Below are 15,644 nucleotides of genomic sequence, written 5' to 3' on the forward strand. Positions count from 1 at the left end.
AGGCAGTGTGTCTTAATTTTAGGCCCAGTGGCTCATTATTTCATGAACTGGGTTTGTCATAGTCATCTCAAATGTCTCACCTGTATCTTCTGCTCCGCGCCCCCACTCTCATCCCGGCTTATCTCCATGCCTCGCAAACCCTGTTATTTTTTTTTTCCTGGAGTCGGATCAACAGAATCTCAAAATCGACTGTCTCCTCTCTGCATTTATTTAGCTGTATTAAAGAAAACCTTTCTCTCTTCATAGTGACCTAGGGCCAGGAGGTAAAGACCTAGACCCCAGTCCTAGATCCCAGTGTTCTTTCCAGTACTGCTTGTGACCTGACCCCCTATTCCTTCCTCCACACCATGGGATTTGGATGCTTGATTCACCCTCTCCCTTCCCAACCAGTCAGTTTGTATGATTCCCTCCTTCTCGTTACTTGACCTCAGCTCTGGGAGCATTTAGCTTTTTAGGCGCTTCCCACCCATGGAAAAGAAATGCCTTGACCTTTGTCCATCAGGACTGGTCCGCATTAGAGTTTGGTGTCTTCAGCTGCTATCTCACCTGCCATTCACAGCTCATTCCCTTTTCACAGTTCCCTGTCTTTAGCCCTCTTCTCTCTGCTGGCCTGTGGAACCTTTCCTGCCTTTTCTCAGCTCCTGCCAGTCTTAGATTTCATGTAGATGGTGGTAGGTTACACACAGTTGCCCTGTCACTGGGTCAAGTCCAAAACCAGTGAGACCATCTTTGTTCCACACCATTGCCCCGTGCACTCCTGCTGCAGAGCCCTCCATAACTTGACAGACGGCTTTTCACTGTAATGAAATCTTGTTACAGATAACGTCATAAATGAAGAATCCATTACTAAGTTCCCCAATACAGAACTTTATTAAAACTGAAAATAGCCAGGTGGTGGTGGTGCACGCCTGTAAGCCCAGCACTCAGGAGTCAGAGGCAGGCTGATCTCTGTGAGTTCAAGGCCAGCCTGGTCTACAGCATGAATTCCAGGACAGCTATAGCTACACTGAGAAACTGTCTCATCATAAAAAACAAAATGAAAACCCGAAAACGCTCCTAGGAACGATGTCCACAAATGGAATCAATATCAATATGCTGCGAGGACAAATCAGAAGTGGCAGCATAGCCTGTTTTCTCCTCTTTGGAAAGGAGGTCATTCTTAAGTCTGAGAGAAAGTTTGGTGTGGTAAATAGCTAAGAGTCACATTGTTACTGTGTGCTTATAAAACGAGCTGCCTGCTTTGTAAATTGCTGTTTTAAATATAAGTTTAGAAATAAGTTTTACCAACTACTTGTTATTGATGTTTGTACTTTAGAATGGCTGTCCTCAGTGTATAAACAGCAGTGGCTGGCTATGCTCCGGGCTGAACAAGACAGTGAAGTGGGGTAAGCACACATCATGTTACTGGTTTTGCAGTGTGGGAGACTGAACCTAGGGCCTGGCACATGCGAGGCTAAGTGCTCTTACCACAGAGTCCCCAATCCAAAATAAATAGTAAACCTTGCTATGAATTTTCTTTATATTTTTAGTGGAGATACTTAGGAACAAAACAGGTGGAAAAGAGGACTGGAGGGGAAAGCTGCAAAGTACTGGACGATTTGAGAAAGCCTGTAAGCATGAACCATGGGACTCAAGAGACTTCTTCCAGGCAGAGCCCCTACAAACAGAAAGCTGCAGCCGCTTGCTTCCCTCAGAATTCTGTCTGACAGTGTCAGCCTGGAGCTGCAGCCAGTGCTGCCCGGCTACTGCTGCTGGGCAGCCACCACAGACTGTTTAAACGCAGCCATTCACACGCTGTGATGCTATGTAGACTGACACTTCCGGAAGGCATGCTTTTGATAGTTACATGCAGATGAAGCTCGTTCTCATTTGTGGTGTGATGGCAAATTGTGATTAGTAAATAGGTTTTGAAGGCATTTGCATTGAAGTAAAGTCATCAGGTTATAGCTGTACAAGGAAGGCCTAAGAAAACATTTTATTTTGGTGAGGTTTTTTTTTTTTTCCCTCCTCTTTTAACCCTTTTTTATACACCAAAGAATTTGGTCTAATTGTAAGTTTCTGTCCAAACAATGAATATATGAAAATATTCTATGAATTCACAAGATTTTGGTTTTTGGGTTTTGTTGTTGTTGTTGTTGTTGTTTGAGACAGGGACTCTCAGTTAGGTGGCAGTGGTGGCACACACCTTTTATCCTAGCACTCAGGAGGCAGAGGCAGGCAGATCTCTGAATTTGAGGCCAGCTTGGTCTACACAGTGAGTTCCAGGACAGTCAGAGCTACACAGAGAAACCCTGCCTCAAACTCCCACCCCCCAAAAAGAGAGCCAGGCAGACAGATAAACAGACAGGGTCTTTTTATGTAGACCTGGCTGTCCTGGAACTGGACCAGACTGGTCTTGAATTCACAGAGTTCCATCTGCCTCTGCCTCTCGAGCGCTGGCATTAAAGGCATGTACCTCCATGCCTAGGCTACAAGATTCTTATTATCTGGGTTTTTAAAATTTCTATTTTCTTTATAGTCTCATCTTTTTCCAAGTTCATCTGTAGCATACTTATCAGCACAAAGAGAATAAAATTGCTGAAGCAGAAGAAATTAAGAACTAGAAAATGAGTCAGTTATTTAGGGAAATCGGATCTGGTGTGTCGGCATATCGCAGTTCACGGTCACACTGGCACTGTGTGTTTGACTTTGTTTCGGGTGTTCTTGGTTGAGTCTTTTTCTATTTTGTCCTTTCTCTTAGCTAAGGCACAGCTTGTGTAAGTGTCTCCTTTGCTTGACCCTGAGAATGTGTGTGCCACCTGGGGCATAGCTTGCGTCAAATGCTGACATCACTGTAGGACGTCCTAGGCCCTAGCACTATAGTAAAAGGGGAGGGCATACAACTCTACTGTATGACTGCACAGCCTGTCCTGCTGCTGAGTACCTGGTCCAGCTTCAGGGCTCCCAAAATGTGAGGACTTTGTCTTAGGACCTAATTAAGCCTACTTCCAGGATCTTCTCCCAGACTGAAGAGGATTATCGTTCTAAAGCGGAAATGCAGTGTGCAACTTGTGCCTGAAGGCAGATACAGACATCTGATGACGTTGAGCTCCTCTGGTTGTTGAGGCTTGACAGTGAAAACATCTGACCCACCATGCTGGGTTGTTTTTTTTTTTTTTAAATATGCCTGCAAGATGCCATACTAAAGAGTTGAATAGTCACAGAACACATGTCTGAGAACTCAGGCAGGAGAAAGTCATGAGCACAGCCTGTGGGCGCCTTCAGCAGCCCGTCCCAGAAGCCTCTGTCATCTCACACTTCCCTTACACCAGCTGACCGAATCCTATGTCTGTCTGACACTGTAAATAAAAAAGGAGTAATAGACTGTTCTGTTGTAATCCTCCCCTGCAGCACATTCTACCAAACTCCAACAGGTCCTATGATGACCTACCCTCCTCCCCTCGAGTTTTATGAAGCCTTGGCAGTCCTAGAACTCTCTCTGTAGACCAGGCTGGCCTTGAACTCATAGAGATCCGCCGGCCTCTGCCTCCTGAGTACTGGGATTAAAAGAGTGTACCACCATGACCCAGCAATTTCTGTTCTTTTTAAACTCGGGTTTTTGTTTTTTTTTTTTAATTACTAGTTGCCTGTTTTCTATGAAAGCTCATTGCTCTTGTATCATTTCAGACCTCAAGAAATCAATAAAGAAGAGCTTGAGGGAAATAGCATGAGGTGTGGCAGAAAGCTTGCCAAAGATGGTGAAGTAAGTGTGGCTGTCCTGTATGTTCTCAGCTTGCTGAGGAGATTCTCTTACGCACTTTGCTTTACTTTCAGGTGTTTGCAGTTTTTCCTAATGTAGTATTTCAAAGTGGGCTTGCTGTGGCAAGCCTCAAAAATAAATAAATACATGTTCTTTTAAAGTAGTTTGAGCATAAGGAAGCAGATGTCTGAGGCTCCTGCTTACTAGAATGTCATGGCTTGAGAAGACCATATTTGATCTTTTCTGTAGTTTGGTGTCCTGAACAAGGGTTCTAACCACCGTGCTCAGAGTTACTCAGTCTTGCTTGAAACCATCGAACTTGAATTTAGAGTCCAGAAGAGAAGGTTGAGAAGGTCCCTCTGCAGTACAGAAGTTGAGGTCAATTGTGTGGGAGGTGTTGCATTGTCTTAGAGGTCTGTTTGACAGTTACCCCAACTCAGAGTCGCCTGTCCCCTCAGAATGCTCTCTACACAGAGAACTGCCTTTGCTCCTTACATGGAGCTTGCAGATGCGGGAGTGAAAGAAGGAATGTTTACCCGCTGTCTCTGGAGAGCCTGTCTCCGTTGTTCTAAAACCTGCCTGTGCTCCAGTCAATTGATTATACAGCCTAGCTGTCCTCACTTCCGCCCTCAGATTCCAGTCTAGTTTTCCCCCAAATTTATCTGCACTTTGACCTTTCAGAGGTTATTTCATACTTGCCTTCAGGGTTGCTGCATGACACAGCAGGGGTTCTTCACTCCTCGCCATGTTGCTTCATCCCTCATGAACTGCCGTTCCTTCAAAGGAGACGCATCGGGTGCATGTTCCTCTGCTCGTTGTCCTGTCACTGTCACTCCCTCCCACTGATGACATCACCTTCAGACTCTCCATTTCAAGTGTCCCCCACAACTCCCACTTCTCCTTTCTCTTCCTAGCTCTGTTTTGGACTTGAACGTTGTTTACCCCTTGAGATGTACAGCTTGTTGTCTCCTTCCTGCCCCTCCCTTCCCTTCTTTACTGACTTGTATTTTGTCTCACCTTAAGCCCTTCCCTTGTTTCTATCCACCCTCTTCTCCTTTTCCCCATTTGATGCTGGGAGACTCATCTCAGCAAGTCCCGGTTCCCAGACTCTGAATGGGGACCATATTAGGCTGAAATTCTCTTAGAGATCTGCCTTAGTTAGGGTTTCTATTGCTGGATAAACACCGTGACTAAAAGCAACTTGGGGAGGAAAGGATTTATTATTGTTGTTGTAGATTATAGTCCCATCACTGAAAGACGTTGGACAGAAACCTGGAGGCAGGAACTGATGCAGAAGCTGTAGAGGAGTGCTGTTTACTGGCTGTTCATCATGGCCTACTCAACCTACTGTGTTATATCATCCAGGATCACCAGCTCAGGGGTGGCACTACCCACATCAATCATTAATCAAGAAAATGCCCTACAGGCCACTTTGGTGTGGACATTTTCTCAATTGAGGTTCCTTCTCAAGTGACTCTGGCTTGTGTCAAGTTGATGTAAAACTAACCAGAACAAGGCCAGAGACAAGCACCCTTCCCAGGGGGTTTTCCTTAGTAGTAACCATGAACATCACCCAGGTCTGTGGTGCGTGGTAGGCCACCTGCCTTTCTCCAGTGACTATTTCCTCCCTGTCTGAAGCGACTCTGCCCTCTCACCTCATCTGATGCTTCCACGGTGCCTTTCCTTTCACTGTGGCAGGGTCTGTGTACCTTCCTTCCAGCAGTCTGCCAACCTTGATCTGCCACTGTCCTGAGATGCCTGTCCTGTCCTTGTCCAGCCTCTTGATTCCATCTTTTACTTTTTGTTTTTGTTTTTCAAGACAGGGTTTCTCTGTGTAGTACTGGCTGTCCTGGAACTCACTTTGTAGACCAGGGTGTCCTCAAACTCAGAGATCTGCTTGCCTCTGCCTCTCAAGTGCTGGGATTAAAGGTGTGCGCCATGCCCATTAATTACATCTGCTTTAACACTGAGAAACCTGCAGGCCTCACCTCCCTCTGCTGCACCATCCACACTACTCATTCAGCTAGTAACTGTGGTCGCTTCGGACTGGTCCTTGGCTGCACACTTCCTTCTAGTTCCTGCTCGGTATTTCTTCTGACTCCCTCCAGCCATTCTCACTACAGCAGTGATGTAATGATCCATGTTGAAGTGGAGGTCTGTTCCTGTTGCTCTTGGCAACAGTGACCCTTTTCACTTATTCCCTGTCTCTTTCCACTTGACTCCCAGGACACATGTTTGTTTAGACAGTTGTCTTCCTACATCACTGACTGATCATCCTAAAATCTACTAGATTCTTCTCTTCTTTAGCAATATCACTGGAACTGAGGATCGGTTCTTAGTCCCATGTGCTCTCGTTTATTCCCTTGACCTTACAGCCTGACTGCAGAAGTGGCCCTTGACTCCCACTGGGCATCTTTCTCGATACCTAGAGCATCTCAGATGGAGGGAGTCTATCTGGAGATAGTGCCTCTCTCTGTTCATCTGTCATATATGCTCCAAACTGCATGGATATGGATGCCTCATTCTTTTCTTCCACTCATGGTGTCCATGAGAATCCTCAAGGGTAAATCCTTCAAATGCATTTCATGCCATCTGCATTAACACTCAGCCCAGGTCACTATATCTCCTGCCTGGGCTACTGGAGGATCTTCTCACTACATCATACAAATACAGTATTCCAGTTTACAGATTCCTCCCAATTTCACTCTTTTTTTTTTTTTTTTTTTTTTTTTTTTTTTGGTTTTTCGAGACAGGGTTTCTCTGTAGCTTTGGAGCCTGTCCTGGAACTAGCTCTTGTAGACCAGGCTGGTCTCGAACTCACAGAGATCCGCCTGCCTCTGCCTCCCGAGTGCTGGGATTAAAGGCGTGCGCCGCCACCGCCCGGCTCCCAATTTCACTCTTATTTTTGTATCCTGTCTCCCACACAACAGCCAAAGTACTCTGCAAATGTAAGGTAGATCATATTGCTTCCTTTCCTAGGATATTCTCTTAGCCTCCCACACGCTCCTTATCAGAGACTAGACTGCCCCTTTGATATTCTCCTAGCCTCCCACATGCTCCCTTATCAGAGACTAGACTGCCCCTTTGGGCGTCTGACCGCCTCTGAACCCATCTCCAGCTCCTGTCCCTGTCCGCCCTGGCCTAGCCATGCAGCCCTTCTCACTGTCTCACTGAGAGGCCCAGCATGTTCTCACCAGCAGGGCTTCCCTCCCCAACCGGATCCCCAGTCTGCTCCTTGGCCCAGCCTCTTCTCCAGAGCTCCTTGGACTCCTCCTCACACGTTCCCCAGGCTCCCTAGTTGTGAATCCCCTTCTCTCCATCACTCCTGACCTCTTCTTTCATCACACATATCCCGCCCTCTGTCCACCACGTAAGCACTCAAGAGTGTGATATAAATTCTACTGGGCAGCAACTTACTGACTGCGGTGCCTCCACTCCCTGGAGTTGAGCCTGGTGTATAACAGATGCTCAGTACATGTCAGTGAATACTGAGTTACTGTGTAATCCAGGGTGTGCCTGCCTTCCTTCCCTCTCTGATTAACGGGTAGCTGTGGAGGTGGTATCTGGAGTGGTTTTCATGTGTCTGGTGGTTGGCTGGAGCATTTTAGAGAGCTTCTGAGTCTAGTATCTTCCACTACAGATGCCAGGCACCCAAGCTGTTCTTACTCAGAACTGCAGTGGAAGGCCTGGTTCCCTGGGTGGGACTGCAGTGTGAAGGGAAGTATAGGATAACGCTTGGGGGCTCTGGCCATAGAGGGTGTGGAGTCCAGGGCTGATGTTTTGACAGAAAGTGCTTTCCTTTGCACATGCTTGAAATGAAAGAAAAACAAAACAAACAAAAAACCACTTGAACTTTTAATTTGTGACTTGCTCATGTGATGATCTGAAATGAATCCTTTGTATCTCTTAGTACTGCTGGCGGTGGACAGGTTTTAATTTCGGCTTTGACCTCCTTGTGACTTACACCAATCGGTACATCATTTTCAAACGGAATACACTGAATCAGCCATGCAGTGGATCTGTCAGCTTACAGCCTCGAAGGAGCATAGCATTTAGGTAGGACGGCAGCGGAAGGGTAAGAAATGAAACCTTGATCACCAGTGTAGGACTTGGTAAGACGCAGTCATGGGAAAGCACTGGGAGCTGAGAGACCCCCATTTCTGTGACTGTTTCTCAGTGAACAAGAGCAGGAGGTCTGGAGCGCCAGGATAGGCAGCTAGAACAGGAGTGATGGACAGCTTGGTTCTGGTCTGGAACTGTCAGCATGTTATATTCCTAGCAAATAAGATGTGCAAACTAGCATAAGACAGGTCTTCTTAGTACCTGCCAGGCATGCTGTGTCCAACTCTGCCTGAAAGCTAAGTGACAATCACTTCCTGGAGATGGTGCTGTGGACTGGCAGGAGCAAGTAGCTGACTGATGCTGTTTGCAAAAATCAACTCAAAAGGGGCCAAACATAATGGTATGATGTCTTTAAACCTGGCAGTTGGGAGACAGGAGCAGGCAGATGTTTGTGAGTCTGAGACCAGACTTGTTTACATATGTGAATTTATGTAATGAGACCCTGTCTCTAAAACAGAACTTCAAAGGGATTATGTAAGATCTAAAGTTGTTGACATAGTTGGGAGAAGATACAGGGCAAAGGCTTGATGACATTTGATTTGGTCTAGACTTCTTTTTTTGGGAGGGGGGTCATTTCTCTGTAGCTTTGGAGCCTGTCCTAGAACTCATTCTGTAGACCAGGCTGGCCTGGAACTCACAGAGATCCACCTGCCTCAGCCTCCCAAGTGCTGGGATTAAAGGTGTGCACCACCACCGCCTGGCCTGGTGTAGTCTTCTTTCTTTTTTCTTTTTTTTTTTTTTTTGGTTTTTCGAGACAGGGTTTCCCTGTAGTTTCTAGAGCCTGTCCTGGAGCTAGCTCTTGCAGACCAGGCTGGCCTCGAACTCAGAGATCCGCCTGCCTCTGCCTCCCGAGTGCTGGGATTAAAGGCGTGCGCCACCACCACCCGGCTGGTGTAGTCTTCTTTGATGTGATGCCAAAAGCACAGGCTCAAGAAGCATATGTGTCAGTGAGTACCAGTGAACAGGCTGCTGCAGAAGGGGAGAGGACATCTGCAAGCAGACCAGATCCCTGACGGGATTAGCATTCAGTACACAGTAGACCAAATACTACAACTGAAAACAGCCAGGTGTGGGAGCAGAGGTTTGTAGTTCTAGCTAAGTATGAGACTGATTACACAGTCCCAGCTCCATGGGTGGGTTCTCTTACCGAGGACCCAGATCCAGTTCACAACCATCTGTAACTCCAGTTCCAGGGGGACCATCACCCTATGTAGGCACCAGGCATGTACTCAGTGCACATACATACAAGCAAGCACCAAAAGTCCATGCACATAAAATATGTTTTTATGATTAAAACATACAGCTTAAAAGTGGCCAAGGCAGTCATGGAGCTTGCACAAGTCTCTGGATTGAGTCCTGCAGATCCAGCAAAACAAAGCACCAAAGAACTTGCCTAAAATTTCTCCAAAAGTCTGGAAAGATGGCTCAGTCAATACAGTGACTGCCAGGCAAGCATGGAGGCCTCCTATCCAGCCTACTTATCCAAATGGGTAAGCCCAAAGGTCTAGAGGAAGGCACCCCATATTGGTATCAAACCTCTATGTATGCACATATACATACATATATCCACAAACACACACACAAATTCTCCAAAGAAGATATATGTCGGGTGAATAAAAAGATGCTTAATATCGCCAGTCATTTGGAAAATGAAATAAAAACCACAATAAAATGCTGTTTCACGTCTTTTATCCAAAACAATAACAAAGACAGACAAGGCTGGAGAATAACCAGATTCTTCTCCTCTGCTGATAACCTTGTACAAAATGATGCTGCTGGAGTGTGCACAACAAGACCCTTGACAAAAAATAAACACGTGCTTCATGGTCCACCAGTTCCCCTTCGGAACATTCCAAAAGAGTCAGAAGCAAGGGCTTAGATATTTACACTGTAGGCTTGCAGCAGCATTGCTCATGGTGGCTAGAGGGTAGAAGCAGCCTGTGTGAGGCTTGACAGATAACTGGGTAAACATGGGTGATAATGTACACACAGCAGAACATGAGTCATCCTTCAAAAGGAGACCCTGTGAAGCGAGTTAAATGTGTCACAAAAGGACAGCCATCCTGATTCCATTCATGCTAGAATAGAAAAGTTTATAGGGACAGAAAGTAAGCTGGTGAGTGCCAGTTTTGGGAGAAGAGATTTGAAGAGTTACTGTTTTGGGTTTTTTTTTTTTTTTTTTTTTTTTTTTTTTTTTTTTTTTTTTGGTTTTTCGAGACAGGGTTTCTCTGTAGCTTTGGAGCCTGTCCTGGAACTAGCTCTTGTAGACCAGGCTGGTCTCGAACTCACAGAGATCCGCCTGCCTCTGCCTCCCGAGTGTTCAGAGTTATTTTTATATAGTAAGTAGAACAACACAGGTTAGAAATCTAAATGGAGCTGATGTAACATTTTGAAAAGACTTTAAAATCCTTTATAAAGGATTCATCTTGTATTGAGCACACTCCTGTAATCCCATCACTCAGGAGGTGGAAACAGGAAGATCATGGTTGAAGGCCAGCCTGAGGTACATGATGAGACCTGTTCCTGAAAACCAAAGGTTGGAACTGTAGCTGGGGTAGCATGTTAGCCCAGCATAGACAGGGCCTGGGCCTGGACTCAGCCCACAGCCCTGCCAAAAATAAGACTTCCAGGAAATATAGAAGGAGAAAAAAGTAGAGTGAGGAAGGATTTGTTTATATTTGTCTTCACTTTAAACATTGATTTTTTTTTTTAATTCTAGATTGCGATTGGCTTCTTTTGACAGTAGTGGAAAACTCATATGCAGTCGAGCAACTGGTTACCAAATACTGACACTTGAAAAAGACCAGGTATGTGTGCTGTGTGCTTGCCACTTTACTGCATCATATGTGTGCATGGAGTCTTTGAAGCTCTTAAAACTGACATTAAATGACAATATTTTGATGTGAAAATTTGTTAAATTTGTTAAATTTTTTTCAAAGTAAAGGTGAAAATATCCTGGTCACCTCTGCAGAGCTCGGTCGACTCTAGTGCTGTAGATAAACCCAAAATGCTGTACTAAAATCTAAAGTGGTTTGAACACCACAGGGAGCATTCTATCATGAAACAATATTTTCAATAAATGATGTATAAAATTATCTTGAGTCCGTATGAATGCATATATGTATGAAATACAAATGAATCTGTGTAGACTTAAGATGTTCTAAAATCTGCCTCTCTGGTCTCTACCCTTTGAAACTGGATGAGACCACAGAAACAAAAAGATCACCTGGCCAGGTGATGGTAGCACGTGCCTTTAATCCCAGCACTTGGGTGGCAGAGGCAGGTAGATCTTTGTGTGTTCAAGGCCAGCCTTAGAAATCTAGAAATCAAATTCCGGGAACAGCCAGAGCTGTTATACAGAGAAGCCCTGTCTCCAAAAGTCATCTGAGGGAAAGAGTCGGCAGTAAGGGAAAGGCGACTTTGTCTCCTCTTCACTGTTCTGCCCTGCACCTGGGTGTTTATTCCCACGCTCACAGCAGGTGTTCCGAGGATGCCTGACCACCCTCTAGTGCTCCTGAGTAGGAAGAGGATAGACATCCATAATGGTCTCCATATTCTCTGAAGTCATTTTTCATGTCATACATCCAAATGCTTGTATAAATTTTGAAATGTTAGGATGAGAAAGTAAACTATTTTCAGAAACAAAAATAAAAGTGCTAAATGATGAGGAAGTTTGTTTCCTTGAAAAGCCTACCACACTGAAAATGGTGTCCTGTTTCAGAAAGGACCTGAGGGACTGTGGAGAATCAACACTGGCCCTCAGTGCCTTAGGAACGCTCACACAGTCCCCCTGTGCACTTCCGCTGCTGCAGCTGCTGCTCAAGGCAGAGGGCGTGGCTTATGTGAGAGAGGCCCTGAGCGCTACTGCTACTGCAGATCCACAGAAGAAGTAGACGCAAACGTGGCAAATAGGATATGGGAATGTCCTTTTTAACAGATATGGAATGAGGGCCTTCAAATCCCTGTCTTCCTTCACTAAAGTTCCCTGTTGGCCCTGGGACTAAATGAGCATTGTCTGTCTTTACTGTCTATCTAGAACTTCATAACGAACAGCCACAGCTCAAAGCAGCCAGAAAGCTAAAAAGCTCCAGGCCAAGTTAATCATACCTACCATTTTATTTGCCCAGTGCTTTTGCTCCTACTGCTGTAGGGTGAAGCGGCGGGGCCATGTCCCGCCACCCGGCTAGCTTTACCCAAAATAATTACACGGAAACTGTATTCTTTTAAACACTGCCTGGCCCATAGTTTCAGCCTCTTATTGGTTAATTCTCACATCTTCCTTTAACCCATATTTAGTAATCTGGGTAGCACCACGAGGTGTGGCTTACCAGGAGAGATCTTAACCTGCGTCCATCTCGGAGAGGAGCAGCATGGAGACTCCCTATCGAGACTGCCTGAAGCGTCTCCCCCACTCTACTTTCTTGTTCCCACAATTCTGTTCTGTCTACTCCACCTACCTAATTTTCTGTCTCTTAAAGGGCCAAGGCAGTTTTCTTTATTAATTAACCAATGAAAGAAACATTCCCGTGGTGGAGGAAATCCACATGAGAGTGTGTTAGTGTAGCCTAGTAGAAGAAGCACTCTGGCATGATCCCAGAGCGCTGTGCAATGCTGAGGGAGAAGCCCCAACCCCTGTTGCATGGTTGAGAGTAAATGTGATAGCTGATAGTTTAGAAGGAGAAGCTCTAACCCATGCTTCAGGGTTGAAGGTGAGTGTGGTGACTGACAGCTCAGGGAAAACTTGTGCTGAAAACGTGAGCATAAGACGCCTTAGTGAGTGAGGTAGGGGCAAGAGAGCTGCTGGTCGCTTTAGAACTGAAAGGAAATGGAGAGAGTTCCGTACAGGTAGATAGAGCTGGTGTGATGGACTGCAGGTGAAGGCTTTTAGTTGGTTACTTGTGTGCTTTCCCTGTGTTACAGGTGCTAGCACTAGAAATAGAAAATACAATAATTTAGGTCACTCAACTGTGTAAAAGTTGTCTTAACATTTTTACTACAAGAAATACATCCACATCCACATACATTTTTCTATTATTTATTTGTGTGTTTCTTTGTTTTAGCCCAGATTGGCTCTAATTGGACATTCTCCTGCCTCAGTCTTCTGACTACCTGTATTACAAGTGTGTGCCACTACTGGCAGCACATGCATATCCTAGTGGCCAGATTGCAACCCTCTGAGCAGCAGAGGAGCATGCATCCAGTGGAGTAATGCATTCAGTCTGCTCCCTTACTTGATGTGGAAAGTGAATTTGGGGCTGGAGAGGTGACTTGGTGGTTCAGAGTTCCTGCTGCTCTTGCGGAGGACATGGGTCCAGTTCCCAGCACCTACGTTTGACACCTCACAGCTGTCTGTAACTCTAGGTACAGGGATCAAGTGTTCTATTCTGACTCCTGAGGGCACTGCATGCACATGCATACAGTCAGGCACACACAAACATAGGAAATAAATAAGTCTTTATAGGAAGGAAGGAAGGAGGAAGGAGGAAGGAAGGAAGGAAGGAAGGAAGGAAGGAAGGAAGGAAGGAAGGAAGGAAGGAAGGAAAGAAAGATTGAATTGTGTTGGCCTCAATTTTCATTTGTTTGATTACCAGTACCATTGGATTTTTGTTTGCTCTTAGACTTCCTGTGTAAACTGATGAATCAGAGGTCCTGTACTTGGTTTCATTATAAAACTGTTTGTGTCACTGTCCCACTAAGCCCTGACCTGAGTATGTGTTATGATCAAAGACTGGTGTGTCAGATAGGAGCTAAATAAAAGAATAAATAACCTGGGGAGACGTCAGGAACAAGGGTGGGAGATGAAGGCTGTGAGCGGACGCATATAGGATGGGTGCCGTGGAAAGAAGGAGTTTCAGCTGCTGCTCTCCTGGAGGCCCCAGTGGAGGTTAGAGGGGTATAGGTTTAAACACGGGGTGAGGTAGCACCCTACACACACAGCAGACTGTGGGCTCCTTTGTCTGGAAGCAGGCCCTGCTGTAGAAAGGACCTGTTGTGTGTGCTGCTGCCATGCGAGGCCAGAGTGGACCCAGCAGGACCCCTCACCATGCAGATGTTTCGGTGGAGTCTACAGGGTGGCGTTAAAAAGGGTGAGGATGCTGGAAGCCATCTTGTGCGGTAGGAATTGGAGACCAGGGATTAATGTAGCTTACCCAAAGATTGATGTGTCCTTTTGGCTTCAATCAATGTCCACGTCGGCTTCCTTTTTTCCCTGGAGTTAGCCCTTCGACGTACCTGAGGTCAGTTTTAACTGCACTCAGACCCCTGACATCATGTTTTTATCAGGGCTTTTATTTTTTTATGTTTGTTTTTTTGTCAGTGCACAAAAAAAGTGTGATTTTTTTTTTTCTTAATCATCAATGTGGGTGGCTTCAAAGATTATCAAGTTGGTAAAGTGATGTAAAAGTTTAGTAAACCTATATTCAAATTGAAGGGACAGGTTTTGCCCAAGGCAAATGTCAGATGTGTGCTGACATTCTTTTGGCAAAAGTTTTCCCATCTGCCAGTATGACAGTGTCCTGATTTTACTCCCTGAGATTTTCCTGAATACTGTCTTCCCTTTTGGGGTGAGTACAGAGATTGTGTCCTATATTTGAATAAAATTTCTATACATTTACCTAAATTTATGTTCTTAAACACACACACCCAATACAAAGTTGTACTCTTCTTAGCAGTAGTAACACACCTTTAACCCCAGGACTTGGGAGGCAGATTTCTGTGAGTTCAAGACATACCTGGTCTACAGAAGGAGTTCCAGGACAGCCAGAGCTACACAGTGAAACCCTGTCTCAGCACCCTCCCCCAACAAAGTTCTACTCTTTAAGCCTGCTTTGGTCAGTCGCATAAGTTGATCTTTGTAACATGAAGGGGCCAGGCCTACTTGTTTGGGTTTCTGTCCCGCTCGTACCCCACAGCCGGCAAGCCCCAAAGAAATAACACAGAGATCTCTATAAGTTATAAAGCTGATTGGCCCATTAGCTCTAGCCTCTCACTGGCTAACTCTCACATCTTGATTAACCCATTTTTCTGATCTATGTTAGCCATGTGGCTCAGTACCTTTTTCAGTGGTTGCAGATTACATCCTGCTGCTTCGGTGATCTGTGCAGGAGTGGGAGGAATCAACTTCCCCCTTCCCAGAATTCTCCTGTTCTCATTACATCATTTCTACTTCCTGTCTGGTTTTCCCACCTTTACCTCCTGCCTGGCCAATCAGCGTTTTATTTAAAACATGATTGACAGATTACAGACAATTCTCCCGCACCAGATCTTCATAGAAATTGGTATTTCATACTCTCTTTAAACAGAGCTCACAGCATCTCCAAAATATATAGAATAACATGACCAATGCCTGAAGCACATGGGCTGTCCCTCAGGGCTAGGTGTAGAAATGTCATTTCAGTGGTGCTTCTTTAAGCACTTACTCTGCTCTCTGGTCTTGGGACAGATTTGTGAGGTCCAGAGAGATCCAAAGCATCAGTGGTCCCCTTGTGGCTCTCATCACCTGCTTTGTTTCATGTGCATAGATGTAGCTGAACCCAAAATGCTTGTACATGATATACTTTGTATGTGATGTGTTCTAGGCACAGTGAGGGATTTAGATGAGGGCAGGAACTGCTTGGTGATGACAGCAGTGACTCACTGCCTTAGTCCCGTGATTAGTACCGGTGTATTATTAAAAACTGAAGCCAAGTGAGCAGTTCACTGTGCACAGGGGACTTGTATGTTGGTTGTTTCAGGTGTTGGGGGTTGAAACTAGAGCCCTGTGCATGTTAGGCTAAAGTAGCGA

General features: G+C 45.4%; 1 protein-coding gene across 1 annotated transcript in view; it reads left to right on the forward strand.

Moving 5' to 3' along the window:
- Gmcl1 (germ cell-less 1, spermatogenesis associated) overlaps positions 1-15,644 on the forward strand; it is a 40,790-nt gene that overhangs the window by 23,539 nt on the left and 1,607 nt on the right. Inside the window, exons 10-13 of the mRNA XM_038320253.1 lie at positions 1,316-1,385; positions 3,667-3,742; positions 7,650-7,795; positions 10,581-10,668. Of these exons, the coding sequence (XP_038176181.1) occupies positions 1,316-1,385; positions 3,667-3,742; positions 7,650-7,795; positions 10,581-10,668 (380 nt within the window). The remainder of the gene's footprint in view (positions 1-1,315; positions 1,386-3,666; positions 3,743-7,649; positions 7,796-10,580; positions 10,669-15,644) is intronic.

Source organism: Arvicola amphibius, chromosome 2, assembly GCF_903992535.2.
Source record: "Arvicola amphibius chromosome 2, mArvAmp1.2, whole genome shotgun sequence".
NCBI lineage: Eukaryota > Metazoa > Chordata > Mammalia > Rodentia > Cricetidae > Arvicola > Arvicola amphibius.